At 56.1% G+C, this 15595-nt stretch overlaps 4 protein-coding genes across 4 annotated transcripts; 2 read left to right on the top strand and 2 right to left on the bottom strand.

Moving 5' to 3' along the window:
• Positions 1-1104: 1104 nt before the first annotated feature.
• B0T26DRAFT_638880 (kinase-like domain-containing protein) lies at positions 1105-3606 on the top strand (the record flags this gene model as incomplete). The annotated part of the gene is made up of 3 exons (XM_060437085.1): positions 1105-1307; positions 1361-3136; positions 3195-3606. 3 exons carry the CDS (start codon positions 1105-1107, stop codon positions 3604-3606), a joined length of 2391 nt encoding a protein of 796 aa, XP_060300791.1.
• Positions 3607-4531: 925 nt separating this feature from the next.
• Positions 4532-6178, bottom strand: B0T26DRAFT_623614 (uncharacterized protein; the record flags this gene model as incomplete). The annotated part of the gene is made up of 2 exons (XM_060436122.1): positions 4532-5601; positions 5713-6178. Coding segments are annotated over 2 exons (1536 nt in total), but the record flags the coding sequence as incomplete, so codon positions are not given.
• A 1317-nt stretch (positions 6179-7495) lies between these two features.
• Positions 7496-8776, bottom strand: B0T26DRAFT_696121 (putative stress response RCI peptide). The gene is made up of 3 exons (XM_060441336.1): positions 8402-8776; positions 8238-8313; positions 7496-8151 (listed from the first exon to the last, which is right to left on the bottom strand). The coding sequence occupies exons 1-3, from the start codon at positions 8445-8447 to the stop codon at positions 7944-7946; spliced, it is 330 nt and encodes a 109-aa protein (XP_060300789.1). The 5' UTR covers positions 8448-8776; the 3' UTR covers positions 7496-7943.
• Positions 8777-12159: 3383 nt separating this feature from the next.
• B0T26DRAFT_150393 (uncharacterized protein) lies at positions 12160-14587 on the top strand. The gene is made up of 4 exons (XM_060433458.1): positions 12160-12396; positions 12535-12592; positions 12704-13410; positions 13528-14587. Exons 1-4 carry the CDS (start codon positions 12241-12243, stop codon positions 14452-14454), a joined length of 1848 nt encoding a protein of 615 aa, XP_060300788.1. The 5' UTR covers positions 12160-12240; the 3' UTR covers positions 14455-14587.
• Positions 14588-15595: the final 1008 nt, after the last annotated feature.

The following is a 15595-nucleotide window of genomic DNA, read 5'->3' as shown; positions in this document are numbered from 1 at the left end:
GACGGAAATGATCTCGGCATGACTACTTCACGACGCTCCATCTCGCCTGCTACTGCTGCCTTGCCGAACCGGTCTTTTGATCCTGCTGCTGCTCGAGCCAAGCACCCGCATCCGCAGACCCAGTCCCAGTCGCAGTCGCAGTCGCAGTCGCAGTCGCAGACGCAGACACAGAAACAGACGCAGACGCATCCGCCACACGACCCCAACAAACCTCCTCGTCGTCGCTCGCCCGGCCCACCATCGCGCCCTGGTCCCCAACATCGTCACCCCTCACGACACCGCTCTCCGCCTCGCCCCATTCGTCCAGAACGTCGAGGCCATCGCTCTCCACGCGACCCTCGAGACTCTTCGCGCGATCCCGCTCGCGGCCGTGGCCCTGCTCGCTCCCCAGACCGGCGCCCTCCGGGCCCTGGCCCCGGTCCTGGCTCGCTGAGGCCCCGAGGAGGGGACGACCGTCACCGACAGAGCCCAAGCCGCAGGCCGCATCGCCCTGCATCGCCGCCCCCGCTGTCGGCTTCCCGTACACGCAGCCCAGGCCCGCCACCGCACCCAGCGTCGCAGTCGGCCAAGTCTCCTCGGAGCCGCAGCTCCAAAAGGCCAGACAGGGGCTCCGCAAAATCTCTGCACCCTCCTCGGCCTTACCGCAATCCCTCTCCAGGCCCCCGCCGATCTCGTTCCCCTGGGAATCGCGACCGGCATTTTAAGGATAGGAGACCGTCCGGCCGTTCCAAGTCCCCCCCTCCCCCTCCTCCACCCCCACTCCGTCGGCGTAGATCGCGATCCCCTGGCGACGGCACCGCGTTTCCCGAAGACCTGAGAGGACCCCGACGACGAGGCCGCTCTCCTCTACCAGGATCACGTCGTGGGCCGAGATCACGTCCTCTCAGCCCGTCTGCCGCGTGGGGAAGCCGGCCGCTCACGTCGTCCGACGCTGGGTCGCACCACAGACCGAGCCCAGACCCTAGTGCACGTGCACCCTACGGCCCACCTCGCTCTCCACGAGACCGGCGGCGCTCAAAGGGTAGCAAAAAGGGGCGAAATCGCGACGACCAACGGCCCGCAAAGTTTGATCCCGCCTCTGGGGCTAACAGTATCGAGGTAAATATGGCAGCCAGGGGTGGCTTCCGTGGAGGCTTTTCCCAATCGCAGCCTGGTTATCCAAGCAAGGGGCAGTACAACCAGTCCTATTCTCAGTCTTCTGGGCATGCAACGCCCAACTCTTCATACCAAGGCTCCCCCACTGCCCAATCACCATACGGTGGAAGTGGGCGGGGTTGGAGTGGCCAGCAGCAATTCTCTCCGCAGAGGTTAGTTTCAGTGCGTTTCCCTTGCCCGTATTCGTTGATTCTCACCACCGTAGTCAACACCCTGGCCCATCGTACCCACACAACAGCTATGGGCCTCCCAGTGGCCCTCAAAGTCACTACCACTCGAATTCCCCCCCATATCCACCAAACGGGCCCTCGTCTCAATACCCATCCGGGCCTTACCGTGGAGGACACAGGGGCGGATCCGGCGGGTTCCGGGGCGGTCAGTTTAATTCCAATCGTGGAGGGCACCGAAGCACCTTCAAGAACACGCAATGGAATGCAAACGCGCCGAACAGCAGTAGCCGGGGCCGTGGACAGAGCGACGAGCCTGATCCCCCGCATCCCAGCGCACACTCGTCACCAAATAACCAGAAAGATGCTGGCCCGGAGTCTGAGGATGTCTCCTTAGAAGACAGCGAAAATCCCTTCCGTCCGTCTAAGGACTTGCAGGTCGAAGACACCAGCAGAGATGAGCAGAACAAGGAGGAGCAGATGCCCCCTCCCAACCGGCCACCGCCAACAGGGCCGCAGTCACAGTCGCAGACAACCAACAAGTTCAGCTTTAGCATGAAGAATGCCGTGAAGCCTGCCGTGCCGCCGCCAAGGCCCGAGATATCATCCAAGTTCAACGCTGCTCCGCCTCCACGCGAAAGCCCTCAGAAGCCTGCACCTAAAGCCACGCCGCCGAAGTCCGATAGGGATAAAGGAGGGTTCCCTAAGAATGTCCCCACCGAACCAGCGTCGGCGCGCGCGCGTCCCGGCGACCGGAGGCACCCAGAGCCGAGTAGACAGCAGGAGCCGAGCAGACAGCACGAGCCGCCCCCGCCGCCTCCGCCTCGAACCCGGAAAGTAACCAAAACTTTGAAGCGGTTGAAGGAGAAACCCGTGCTCCCTCCGGACTTGGCAAAATCTAAGTCTGTTTACTACAGAAAGCCGGGCAATGAATCGGTTGTTGGTTCAGGCACGTATGGCAAAGTCTTCAAGGGCCTGAACGTTTACACCAAGAAACTAGTGGCCCTGAAGCGAATACGTATGGAGGGGGAGAGGGACGGGTTCCCAGTGACTGCAGTGCGAGAGATAAAACTACTCCGTTCCCTAAGCCACAAGAACATCGTCAAGCTACAGGAGGTCATGGTCGAGACAAACGAGTGCTTCATGGTGTTCGAGTACTTGTCGCACGACTTGACTGGCCTTCTCAACCATCCCAACTTCACACTGGAGCCAGCACAGAAGAAGGACTTAGCCCAGCAGCTATTTGAGGGGCTCGACTATCTCCACACCAGAGGCGTCCTACATCGTGATATCAAAGCTGCCAATATATTGGTCAGCAATGAAGGTATACTCAAGCTTGCCGACTTTGGGCTGGCTCGGTTTTACGCCAAGCACCACCAGCTTGACTACACCAACCGCGTCATCACCATCTGGTACAGGTCGCCAGAGCTTCTACTTGGAGACACCCAGTATGGGCCGGCAGTTGATATCTGGAGCGCCGCCTGTGTTCTGGTCGAGATATTCACGAAGCGGGCTATTTTCCCAGGAGACGGGAGTGAGATCAGCCAACTGGAGAAGATACATGCCGTCCTCGGAACCCCCAATAGGACGGACTGGCCAAACCTCATCGAGATGCCCTGGTTTGAGCTCCTCCGACCCAACTATAGGAGGCCGAACCTATTCGAGGAGAAGTACAAAGACCAATTAACACCTGCAGCCTTTGAGTTGCTTGCCTCTATGTTTCAATACGACCCCGACAAGCGTCCCACCGCCACCGAAGTCTTGCAGCATGCCTACTTTACAACCGAGGAGCCAGCTCCTAAACAAGCGATTGAGTAAGTTACCATCGTATATGCGAGGCTTGAGCTTGAAGCTAATCTCCGTGATAACCAGACTCAAAGACATCGACGGCGAATGGCACGAGTTTGAGTCCAAGGCCCTTCGGCGCGAGAATGAGAAGAAAGAGAAGGAAGCCCGACGCGCTGCTCAAAAAGAGGGCCCGTCGAGCAGTAGTCGCGAGAAGGACCGCAAGCGACCAAACGAATCAGCCGATGTGCAGCGGGAAGCTAAGCGTCTGCATGTGGACGCAGATTCCAAGACACTCAAGGCTGGCCAGGATCTAGAACTCGATCCCGTATCTGGCAAGCTCGAGTCTGCAAAGCCCAAGAGCCGTGAGACTCAACAGCAGCCGTCTCAGGTGTCCCGGGCCACCACTAGTTCTAGAAGGCCACTTACCTCGGCAGTCCATGTTCCGTCAGGCTCCGCTGCCACGACCTCTGACACTCGAGCTTTTGTAAAAAACTAAGGCCAGAGTAATTGTTGTAGGCTAGCAGTAATACTTAGTAATAGAGTCGGCCTCTTTAGAGAGAATGGAAGGTGCATGAAGTGGAACGGTGTTCGGAGGCTGGGGTGATGGAGGTGGAAAAAGGGCAGGAGTATAAAAGGGGGAGAGAGCACTAGGGCTCCTCTGGGATAATATACAGGAGCCGAAACTACTGTATGACTAAAGCGCTTTATTTGAAGAAAAAAATATTCACGAAAGCGCCACTGAGGCTCGTCTTTTGGTCGGGGCGTGGACCATCAGCGTGTATTTATATGTCATGTATCTAAAATGATGTACGTGCAGCGGTTAGTAAAGCCAATGGTAACCTCAAGTTTGTTGCCGCTTTTACTCTGCACAGCCTGTGTGCGTGCGCTATGTGCTGTTGTCTTTGAAGGGCATACGGTCCGCCGCTCGTGCCTTGTGTCTGGTTGTTTAAGCAGCGTGATGGAATTTACTAGCAAAAGGCAGGTAACCAAGTTCAAGAGAAGAACGACAAAGCAAAGCACTACCTGCTCCATGACTTCCTTTATTTATATTAGGCCCCCCCTTGGAGAAGAAAAAAACCACCCGTCAACCTAGTCCCTATATATCGTATATCATGTTCTCATATACCGTCTCCCCATTTCCATCGCATGCCTAGATACCTACTTTACTAGTGCCCCAAAAACCCCTCTCCATGGAATATTGACCCCGGAAATGTGTCCCAAACATCCTGTATATATTTCCGTCCTTTTCAATTTTTTGGGGGCAACTTTCAAGGGGGCGAAACAGACAAGGAAAAAAAGACGAAAACAACAGCCCGCCAGGGGAGAGTAGAAATAAACAATGAATAGGTCACAGCATTCGGAAACGACAAATTAATTTTTGTTACGCCCCAAACCGGAATTCGTCTTCAGAGCCCCTAGTGTTCAACCGCCTTTCCCTTATCAGAAGCGATATCCACTGACTTGAGCAGCTGGCGCAAACTCCCTTCGGCGTGGCTCGGCGAGACTCTGGCATACTGGTAGGGCGGCCCGCCGCTGGCCTCGTTCCTCTGCTGTGTCCTCCAGGGAATCCATGTACCCCAGCCAAGTAGTGAGCCGGTCGATGACCGCGCATCTTCCTGGTGGGGGAGGTCGTCGGCGAAGTGGACTTCAAGCCGATCGGGATCCACTATACGAGGCGAGGCGGGCTGGCCAGACTGGGGGACTCCATTACTGCCAAAGCCAGGATCTGAAGGAGCCGTCCGGACCCCTAGATGGCTGTTGGATGTCTGTGGTAGAGCCGGCTCGCTGACGAGCGCGGAGGCGGGACTTCGCGTCGACGTCGTATCGCGATGCCCGGCACTCCGGCCGCTGTCCATAATTGCTGTAGCAAACGAGGCCGACTTTTTCCGGGCTAGCTTGCTTCTGTGTCCCTGCTGACCGTCGTGGCTGCCTTCCGTAGGTGTGCCGTGACTCCCTGCCTCGGCATTAGCAGTCGACCGTGACCCGGAATTCGATTCTGTCGAGTGGTCCCATGCTTTCCTCGCAGCCCTCCCGCGAACTTCTCCCGCAATTTCGGCGGCAGATTTCTTCTTTGTCTTGTCCTCCTCCGAAGAGCGGCTTGATGACATTATCGTCTCCAATGTTCCGTATGCGACGCTCCTCCGCCGGGCACCGCTTCTCCGTTTCCGGTGCGAGCGGCTGGCGCTGTCGTCGTCATCGGAACCGATGGCCTGCAACGTGGGGCCACCGCCACTATGGCTGCGGCTGTGACCCTTCCTCCTTATTCCGGTCGACCCCAAACCTGCCGAGAACGATGTGCCCGAGCCGTGCGGCGCGACATGTACCTCGTACTGGTTACTCAGCGAGTATCGTGAACGCGCACAGATTTCCGCTATGCGGTCCAAGTCTGCTCCAATATCGTTTTCCCCCCCCTGCTCCTGCATGTCGGCCATGAAACTCTTGAACGAGAAGGCCTCGAGAGGGGGGAGTTTTGGTTCGTCGGGCTCCGGTGCTGATTGCCATTGCCATGACAAAGGTAACGGCAATGGCAGGTGTAGGGGTAGGGGCAGCTTATTGCTGGGTTTCTTGGCCTTGTGGCGCGGCATGCTTAATCTAGAGGCACTGCTTCCATTTTTCCCTGTGTTGTTCCCGTTGTTGCTACTGCTTCCACTCCGAACGCCGCTGAGCGCTGGCTGGATGGGTTTGCTGGCCAAGGTAGCGCCTGATCTTGACGTCGACAACGTCAAGGGCACGCGCCTAGATAGGCCACGGCTGCTGCTAGAGGGCCGGTGGCGGGCAGGAGTGACACTGCCGTGTGAGGCCTGGGAGGGCGAGGGCCCGCTGTAAGTGCGTACAAGCACGGGCTGCGAATAGGTGCTGCTCTGGGCCCCGGTGCTCTTGGCGTAGCGGTGGCGGCGGACGGCGGACGGGTACGTGCTGTTCAGCTTCTGCAAGGCCGATGTCCGGTGGGCGGCTGTGGTGTCGTCGAGGGGGATCGGCCTACCTTCGGCGGTCGACGAGGCGAGGGAGGTCGACGATGTGTTGGGCTGAAAGAAGAGCGGGGGAAACGAGACCGGAAGAGATCCACGCCTTGACTTAGACAGACTTTCAGGGGCGGGCGCCGTCTTAGGGAGAGATGGGGATTTGGAGGATGACGATGATGGGGGATGAGATGGGCGGTGGAGGAGGAGTAGAGGGAGACGTGTAGCTGCAGATGTGGGATCTGAGGACTGAAACGAGTCGTGCCGGTTTTCAGGGCGGGGAGGGCGTGCCGTCTGCCCTGCACTAGCAGCGTCTGGCGACAGTGATGGCGGTAGTGGTGTTGCTGCATCATCGTGGACGCCCACCCGGCGGTCGACCTGCGGGCTGCCGAATATATACATGCCCGGCATCCACAAAATAGACAAGAGTTTCGAGGGCAAGTGCGTGGCGTAGGCGTGGGCGTAGGCGCAGGCGATGCGGGATTAGACGAGAGGCGGGTAAGGGTCGCACACCATGCAGGTGCGTCGACGACGTGGTAGCAGCTCGGGCGAGACGACGGCGTAGGCAGCGAGCGAACGGGCCAGGAGAGTCGAGTCACCGACGGCACGACATGGCCGTCACTGCGTGTCTCAATGCCGAGCGCACGCTCTCCCCACTACCAGCCGGCGACGTGGGCGATCCGTTATGGCCAGCGGCGTTTGGGGGCCTGTCTGTCTGTCCCTCTGGCTCCCGCTGGCGTGCGTTGCAGCGATCTGGAACCTTTGGAACCTCTGAACCTTGGAACTGGCCGTTGGAGGAGGTGGAGTAAGTAGGAGCAGGTAATGGAAGGTGCAGTGGTGAGGTGTCGTGCGCCTATTCCCGCTTCCAAGGAATGGAAGGTACGTCCTGCGCGCGTCGTCAGTCCCCTCTCGGCAGCAACTCGAACCTGCCTGTAGGTACCTAACCTAAGGTAACCTGACGTCCAGACGGGTTCGTATCGAGCTAAAAAGAAACCAGCAGACAATTACTACAGACAGACGGGCTGGCGGGCAAATAGACAGCCAGATGCGCGGTGGCAATTGCGAGACTGGAGGGCGCGCAATTTGTGCTCCGGTTTTCCTTCTTTGAGATTATTTTCGCCCTTGGGCGTGCTGCTTACTGGCTGAGGAGGAGAGGAGGTGCGCTGGTCGTCGCCAGCTTGGGGGAAACCCGTACCCGCCGCCATTGGTCGACTCGAGGTGCGTTCTGCAAGCAGTCGTGGCTGACGTTAAAAGGTCGTTAAGGGCTGCCCGCAGCCTCTTGCAGGGGGTCGGTAGCTAGCGACAAGGCAGGGTTGGCATGCTGCGCAGCGGGATCTCCGCCCGTCGCCAACCCAGCGAGAGCCAGCCATTTAACCTTATTCGAAGCCTATCATGTTTCAAGCTCACTTCTCGCTATTTCGCTGGCTCCCGTCTCGGTGTCGGGTCCTAGCCCGTCATACCTAAGGTACCGGGCGGCCGTTCGTTCTCGATCTGTATCCTAATCGGGCATCGACACGCCCCCCAGCCGGCCCAAATCGCTCCCCCATCGGTTGTCGGGTGTCGGTGTTGGTCTCGCGACGATCGCTTCCTGAGCCGCGCTGCGTTACCCGGTCCGCGTTGCAACATCACCACTGCCCGAGTAAGTTATTTGACAGAACGCCCGGCCATTAATTAAATAGGTAGGTAGTCAGACCATCATAGCATGGGACTAGTGACTTCAGCTATCACTACATTTCAGCTCAAGAATTCAATTTGGGCATTTGAAAAGTAAAGAAAGTCATTAGTGCGTGTATCCGAACGAAACGAAAGATAAAAGTCCCCAAAGCATGTGGGCACCAGTGAACGATCTATCGATGCCAACATCCAACAATTTTCACTGTCCTGTTGCTCCCGCTCTGCCCTCCTCGCTTTGTACTAAGGGATCCTCGACAATGGTGCCGTAACCTTGACCACCACTCTGAATTCTGTCGCTGTACACCCCTGGTGCAGGCCTTGCCGCGAACCGTCCTAGGCGGTTCTGCTCCTTGCGGTCATAGTAGACGTATTCGAGGTAAAATGCGTGGATGTGGCCAGGGAGATATCTATCGAGGAGGAAGCTTCGTCAACAAAACTAGACGCCACGTAGGGGGGGATGACGAAGATTTAGGAGGAGCAGATCAGTTCTTACCCCAGGAGCGTCAGACAGATATTGACAAAAAAGTCAACGCTGCAGCCGGAGATGGCAAAGACGCCAGCCGGAGGCACTGCGATCGCGGGTTAGCAAGAGCGGTGCAAGAAACCCCCCGCGCCCCAGACCGGTCCCCCGTACGTGAATGTAGGGTTCAAACTTACTCAGGATGGTGATCAGCACCACAAAGATCGCGGAGATGACACTCATTTTAGTTGTTGAGACACTTTGTCAAAGATAGATGCTTTTTCGATTGCTCACGAATGGCGAGACTTAGAATTCACGAAAGAAAGTCGATTGATTCGTAAGTTGAGAGCGCTTAGGAAAGCACGGCAGCCTCTCTCTATAAATCCCGGGAGGCGTGTCCCAGCGGCATGACGTACTTCCTAGACGCTCGGGCCACATGGTTCCCTCTGTAACCCGAGCTGTTCCATGGACTGGCAGCTTTTCATCCGTCGACCGTGTATTACGGCGCCCAGCACGAATAGGAAATACCGATATAGAAGATGCCGGTCAGTCGGTGAAGGGCTTAGGACATCCAAGACTGTGCATCTAGATCACCTGTCCCCGAGAAACAATGTTGCCCTCAGAGTTTCCACGTATTACATCACGTGACCTTGGACAAACATGATCTTCCCCTGTTACATTTCCATGTGAAAGCGATCATTCCGAGATTCGTGTAAATAATTAACTTAAGCGATTCCTAATTAACAGGAGGTGTAGGAGGTGTAGGTGTTCTAATAGAGCTAAACTTCGTCATGACTTTAATTGAGCAGATTGACAGCAAATGGCATGTATATTGCTCGATACTTCGTGTCGTTCGCGAGACTTAATAGAATGTAGGTGAGTAAAGTAGGTGAGGTACCTAGACACTCAGACAATCGACTCAAATAAATACTCGGCATGTATATAGGAGGCGGTGCAGAGATTCGAAACACGGCGATAATACGTAGCCCGGAAATCTGTACGGATATGTCGCTCCTAATTCGGGATCCCGCTAAGAGAGGTGGACCGCAGAACTTGCTGGTATGATAAATTTGCCCCACGCTGATATGGAAAGACGGGGTGAAAAACGCCCCAGACCTGCATACGGAACTGCCCCTCAGACCTTCTTGCCGTGACCCGGAGGGGGGGGCTCGAGCCGTCAGCTCGGAAAAGCAGCATGCTCGATGACACCTGGGGATGGAATGGGGCGGTGAACTGAAGTGATTGAGCAGCCAGCCGGGAGAAGAGCAGTTAAATTCGGATGGATAGGTACTATGTAGGTAAGACATGTACCTAATCCAACCAGAAGCGCCCCGATTAAATTCCGTAAATCATTAAGGTACCTAATTGGGTGCTATGTGGTAGAATAAAAAGAAACTCGAGCTACTGTCTGTATGCTCTTCGAAACTATCCAAGAACTTTACTTTGCTCTCAAAGGCAATTGCTCTTTAAATCGGTAAATCAACCTCTCCATGGAATTCACGTGTAGTAGAATGAATGCAGCTGAAGTCTAATGCCTCGTTGGAGCTGTCATCCATGTGCAAACACGGGGAGCACGCAACGGACCCGCCTCAGTTGCTCACCTTGGAACGTAGCGTGAAGCTAAAATGTAAAAGGGGGCACAAAATGATTCCATCGGCATAACTTGGGGGAGAGGTGGTTTTTTTTTGGCACAATACATACCCAACCACGAGGGCAGTGGAATTCCGAGTGCCACTCGATGCCATTGGGTGTGGGCCCCGGAACGAAATGACGCCTCGCCTAAATCGGCAAGTCCAAGAAGGAAGGCCCAGTTGAGTGGAAGCCAGCTTCCCCCAGTTTCCCCCTTTTGAAGTCGGGACAGATCTAAAAAGCCATGTGAGAACAAACTTAGGCCTGCATATAGATTTTCTCAACAATCTCGAACCTGCTAAAATGTAAGGAAATTGGAGCCTCCATGTCACAAGACACTTGCCCCAAGGAGTCCCTCCACAATTCGCATTGGTTGTGTGCACTGTGCACTGTGCACATCAAAACGACGGTAATAAACTTGCCATGGAGGCAATTCCCCATCGCTGCGGTTTCGGCTGAAATGGGCGCCATCGATGGCCCTGAGGCGGGCCGAGCGGCCAATGGGGGTTATAGCGCATGCGGCGGCGGGTGGGCACTTTGGTGATCTATCACTGCTCAAGCAGGAGGCAACGCCGTTCGTCATCGTAAGATGCAGGCCGGTCTAATAACCAGACGACGCCCACTTGTGACGGGGCATACATGGCACATACATACGAGCTCTTGCTCCATCACCGGCTGTTTATATATAGACCGCGGTCCTTGCAAACTCTTAGTACTAGCTGAATCGTCTGTCTCTCATTGGAATCTTTGGTAGTTATGAAGTAGTGAAACAGCTGCTGCCTCCTTTCCTATCGGATATGATGGCCACGAATGTGGTGATTGTTGGGAAAGGAAGAGTGCATCTCCCCTGGGTACCTTACCTGGCCCAGGGGCAAAAGCCCGGGTCCGTTCCATCCCACCTGGTAGACCCTCTGTGCTTAGTAGGCCAATGGGCAGACAGACAGGCTGGCATCTACCCGAGCCTTGACCTGGTGGACGGACTGTGGGTTGAAGATGAGAGGTGAGTAAAATAGAGCAACTGCTTTGCCCAGGACCGAGCTTCCGTCACCTACTTCGTAGCTTCCCAAAGGATCGACAGACAGCTCAGCACCAACCCCCCAAAGTGATCTGTCAAAGCCCGATCCACAGTGGTATCTGCATGTTTGCCGGAAAGGGGCAACATTACACCATTGGAATAATTGGACTACGCTCCAGGCGTCTTGTACCACCCCATAAGGTGACGGTGCCCCCCTCCCCCTCCCAAGCTTCTCTGCTTCCAGTGCAAGCTGCAGTGCCCTGGTCCTTCCATGCAGAAAGAAAGCCCAGAAGACAGGGTCGACCAGCGAGGCTTGCTCGACCCTTAGGCAGGCGGGTGCTGGGTACCTGGCTCCGAGGCGCTCATTCCCTGTTTGGAGGTACCGCGTGTGCCAAGCCAAGGCGCCAGGCCCGAGCAACCTCGCGACGGCCAGCGGGAACGGGGGGCGGGCGTCGTATTAGTTAATTTGGGTATGTACTGTATCCGTACACTACATACTCCTTCAAAGTACCTGGCTGCCTTGGTTACAGGTACGGAATACCTCACGGCCCCTCTTATTTGGCTTCCGTGATGGTGTCGACGCATGAGGTGCACCTCAGTCACTGCAAGTGCAGCGAGGTGGGCTGCGGCATTGGAAGCAGGGACGGGCGGGCGGCGGGACCTTCAATTTTACGGGGCTACGGAGTGCTGCTGCTCAAATATCGCTGTCCTGTGGTAGTGAGTGGCGGTGGGTGTGGTCCCAAATTGGCGGTCTCCATACTGCGTCTTGGGGCCCCGGCCAACGTCCAAGAGTTGCCAGGCGTCCAGGTCTTGGTCCAGCGCGCACGTTCGGCGGCGGGCAACATCTTTTTTTTCTTCCCTCTCGCCAGTCCAGTCTCAGATCCCCTTTCCCTTTCTCCCGCTCCTTCTCCACCCTTTCATCCAACCTCGAGAGGGTCGTTGAGATATTCGCACCGAGCACTAGCAGGAAGGAGAGAACCTAAGAGGTTTAAGAGGTTCATTTCCAAAACCTCTGCTTGGTCTAGTTTTAGAGCTTGCTGCTCGCACACCCGCACTTGCCTCTTCACCAGCTGCAGCACGGCTTGCAGCCACTCAGACCCAGCTCCGCTTCACACCTCGCCTTGGCTCGGCAGCCCGTGGAACTAGCCCCGTTGTTGAGTTCGACATTTTCCCGAGCACCCGAACGTGTTTGTGGTTGCCTGTCTGCGAAAAGGTTTGACTCCAGGAGCATGCATCGAGCCCACCGGGACCATCCGCTAACAAAAAAAAAAAAAAAAAAAAAAAACTCATAGATAGCCGCCTGTTACCCGGAATAGCACTGTACAATAAATTTGAATTCCCTCTCTCCTGAGTCCGAGCCTTCGAGCCCTCTCTTCGGCCCTGATCTCCGCTATGGCCACTCAACAAAGCCCGCCCTTCAAGACCGACCGGTTCGTGGTCATCCATGTCGCAACCACTTGCGACGAACACGGGGTCTACGTGACGAGGGATTCTGCCGAGGTTATTGAGCTCGGCTGGATTCTTCTCGACTCGAATTCTCTTGAAGAGGTGAGCAGGACCGGCCAGCCACGGCCCCCCCTTAACCTACCCCGAGAACGGAGAGAGAAGGAAAAGACTGAAGATGAAGAAAAAAAGATACCCCCTAGCCCATACAGCTGTCCTGACCACGTTTTTATGCCCCATTAGATTCATCGCGAGAGCGTGCTCGTCAAGCCCGTTAACACCCCAATTACTCCCCTATGCAGTGAGTACCGACCGCCCGCGCCCTGCTCAAGACAGCTGTCAATGGCCAATTCCCGTCACTCGCGCCGTAAACGCGCTGCGCAGCCTTTTGCTGACCAACTCCCGTCAACAGCGAGCTTGACGACCCTGACGTGGGAACATGTGAGAAATGCTGGTACTTTTAGGGACGCCATCAATCGCTTCGATGCCTTCGCTTCCGAGCATCTGACGGGGCCCAACCTCGACTTTGTCTTCGTTACTCTGGAAGCCTGGGACCTGCGCGTCCAGCTTCCTCGCGAGGCCCGTGACAAGGCTGTGGTGCTGCCCCCCTATTTGCAGCACTCGCGGACGTTCGATCTCCGGACGGAATACCAAAGATGGCAGCAGCACCATCCCGAGTCGCTTCCGTTTGGTCCTTCTTCGTTGGCCAACATTTGTGCGGCGCTCGAGGTTGAAGCTGTGCAGTCCAGCGCACCTATCAAGCATAATCTGCCGTTCCACCTGCAGGCCCTGGCCCCAGCATCTCCGCGCCGCGCCATGGAGGAAGCTGTCACTTTGACCCGTGTGCTCCGGAGTTTGATTCGTAAATCCCAACCTGCCCACGAGCACGCAGATGTGCTTATCCGGCCAATGGATGCTCGTGCAGATGTGCGGGCTTTCTTGTCTGAGCGCAGCAAGGTCCTACACATGTCTGGTCTCCCGCATGATACTACGCAGTCTGAGCTTGAAAGCTGGTTCACCCAGTTTGGCGGGCGCCCCATTGCTTTTTGGACTTTGCGCACTCCTGAGCAGCATAAACCTACCGGCACCGGGTTTGCCGTCTTTTCTTCCCACGAAGAGGTACACTTGTCCATTACTAGAAAAAGCCGCCGTTTCCCTTGCCTTAACCCTTTTTCCTTTCTTGGTTGTCCTGCCCCTGTCTTCTGCATTTGAAGTAAACTGACTTTGTGGCTGCAGGCTGCTGAAAGTCTCTGCATGAATGGACGCGCATTGAATGAAAAAGCCATCGAAGTCTCGCCATCCTCGAGCCGGGTCCTCGACCGGGCCGCAGAGATCCTGACGCCCTTCCCGCCTAGCAAGAACCGCCCGCGCCCCGGTGATTGGACCTGCCCGTCGTGTGGCTTTTCGAATTTCCAGCGACGCACGGCATGCTTCCGCTGCTCGTTCCCCGCTGTCAGCGCTGGTCCCACTGGCGAGATGGGTTATGGTTACGGGTACGGGCCACCAGCTATGATGCCCCCCCCTCCTCACATGGGTCATCACGGGCATGGCGGCGGTCACGGTCGCATGGGTGGTTCCGGCGTCGTTCCGTTCCGTGCCGGTGATTGGAAGTGCGGGAACGAGGTCTGTGGCTACCATAACTTCGCAAAGAACGTCTGTTGTCTTCGCTGTGGGGCCAGTCGTGCCGGTGCTGCCGTGGTTGCCGATTCGGGCTACCCTTCACCTATGGACACTCCCTCGTCGTACGGCATGGGTCAGCCTTCGATGGGCGGCACTCCGGGACCCGGAGCGTTCGCATCTGCCGCTGGTGGCTTCAACTCGGCTGGCGGATATGGGCAGCATTTTGGTGGCCCGCCGAGCACGTACGCACTGCCGGCCGGGCTTACTGGTAACGCCGCTCCCTATCCGTCGCTGAACACCCACTTTGGCCCTACTCCGGGCTCGCACTCGGCCGGCCCCTTTGACAGCCGCGCTGCCGAGGCCGCCTTCCAGTCTGCCGGTAACGGTCCTGCTTCGGCCGGGCCTGGTAACAACTTTTACTCGCAGCAGGGTGAGAACGACCCGTTCGCCTTCCTGACGTCCGGAATTGGTGGTCTCTCGGTGAGCAACCAGGATGCTCGCCAGAACGGAGGCTCGGCCCCCCCGAGCAAGTCGCCCGCGTAATATACTCGAACAGAAATAAGGTCTCTGTCTTCCGGTGCACAGCGATAGTCTATCTTCGAAATGGTTTGGACGCTTTTTGCGCTTTCACGTGCGGCGATTTCTATGACGACTTTGGAATTGAGAAATAGAAATTATTCGGGCCTTGGCAATGACTTCTGGACTTTACACTACTGTTTCACGGAGGTGCAGGCAAGGGTTTTTTTTGGCAGACATTCCGCGGCAGGTCACTGGTTTGGCGGGGAGGCGGTGGTGGTGGTGGGCAAAATATGCACGGCTGGAAGACAAAAGACCACATTCTTACAGGATCCCTCACGGCGGAGTTTTCTCGACCGACACATTGTATCTGGCTATTCGACACACGGAAAAGAACTGCATGTTGCATCCTTCATCACCTTGCGAGACGCGCTTCTTTCCTACCCCCGACTACGAATTCGAATCTCGCAATGGACAAGTCGGTTAACGGAGGCATGGCAGGGCAGGTACGGATGGCGTGCATAGCGAGGGAGGGTAAAGGGTGTTGTTCTCTTTTTGCTCTCGGGTTCGCCGGGCACTTTTACTTCTGTGTCGTTTTTCTTTCTCTTCATTCGGACTAGTATCTTCTCTTCTTTCTCTCTACCCCCATCCCCCCCTCCTCGTCGTCTCTATCATTATCGCACGCATTTCGATTTGCTTCAGACCAAGTCTTATCAACATGTTTTATTTTTGTTTGAGGAAAAAAATTGCTGGCATTGGCGGCGGGGAGTAAAGCGGACATCAAAGCGGACATCAAAGGGGGCGAAGGGGTGTTGGTTTGGAACGGAAGGGTGGGTCGTTGCTATGTTTTTTTATTGTTTTATTTCTTACTTTACTCCTTTATTATTCCAGTCCGTCTTTTTCATCTCCCAACGGTTCCTTCTGCTCTTGCTTCGTTCTGCGCTCTGCTGGCCGCTGATGAGGGACAAGCTACCTTGAGAGGAGCAGGGCAAGGGAAGAAAGGGAGTCCGTGTGAGAAAGGTGGATATCGTAGTCCGGCTTCGAGGTGGCGATGAGATGGCTACGAGCACGGGGGTCTAACTGCCGCTTTGCGCCTCTTGGTTTAGCCATCGTCATCGCCCCCTTCTTTCCTTGTTTCTCTTTCTCTTGTACCCCTTTCATTAAACCC

This window comes from Lasiosphaeria miniovina (genome assembly GCF_030549165.1).
Source record: "Lasiosphaeria miniovina strain SMH2392-1A chromosome Unknown B0T26scaffold_2, whole genome shotgun sequence".
In the NCBI taxonomy this organism is placed as follows: domain Eukaryota; kingdom Fungi; phylum Ascomycota; class Sordariomycetes; order Sordariales; family Lasiosphaeriaceae; genus Lasiosphaeria; species Lasiosphaeria miniovina.
Note: the sequence above shows the minus strand (reverse complement) of the source record. Positions and strands in the feature narration are given on the sequence as shown.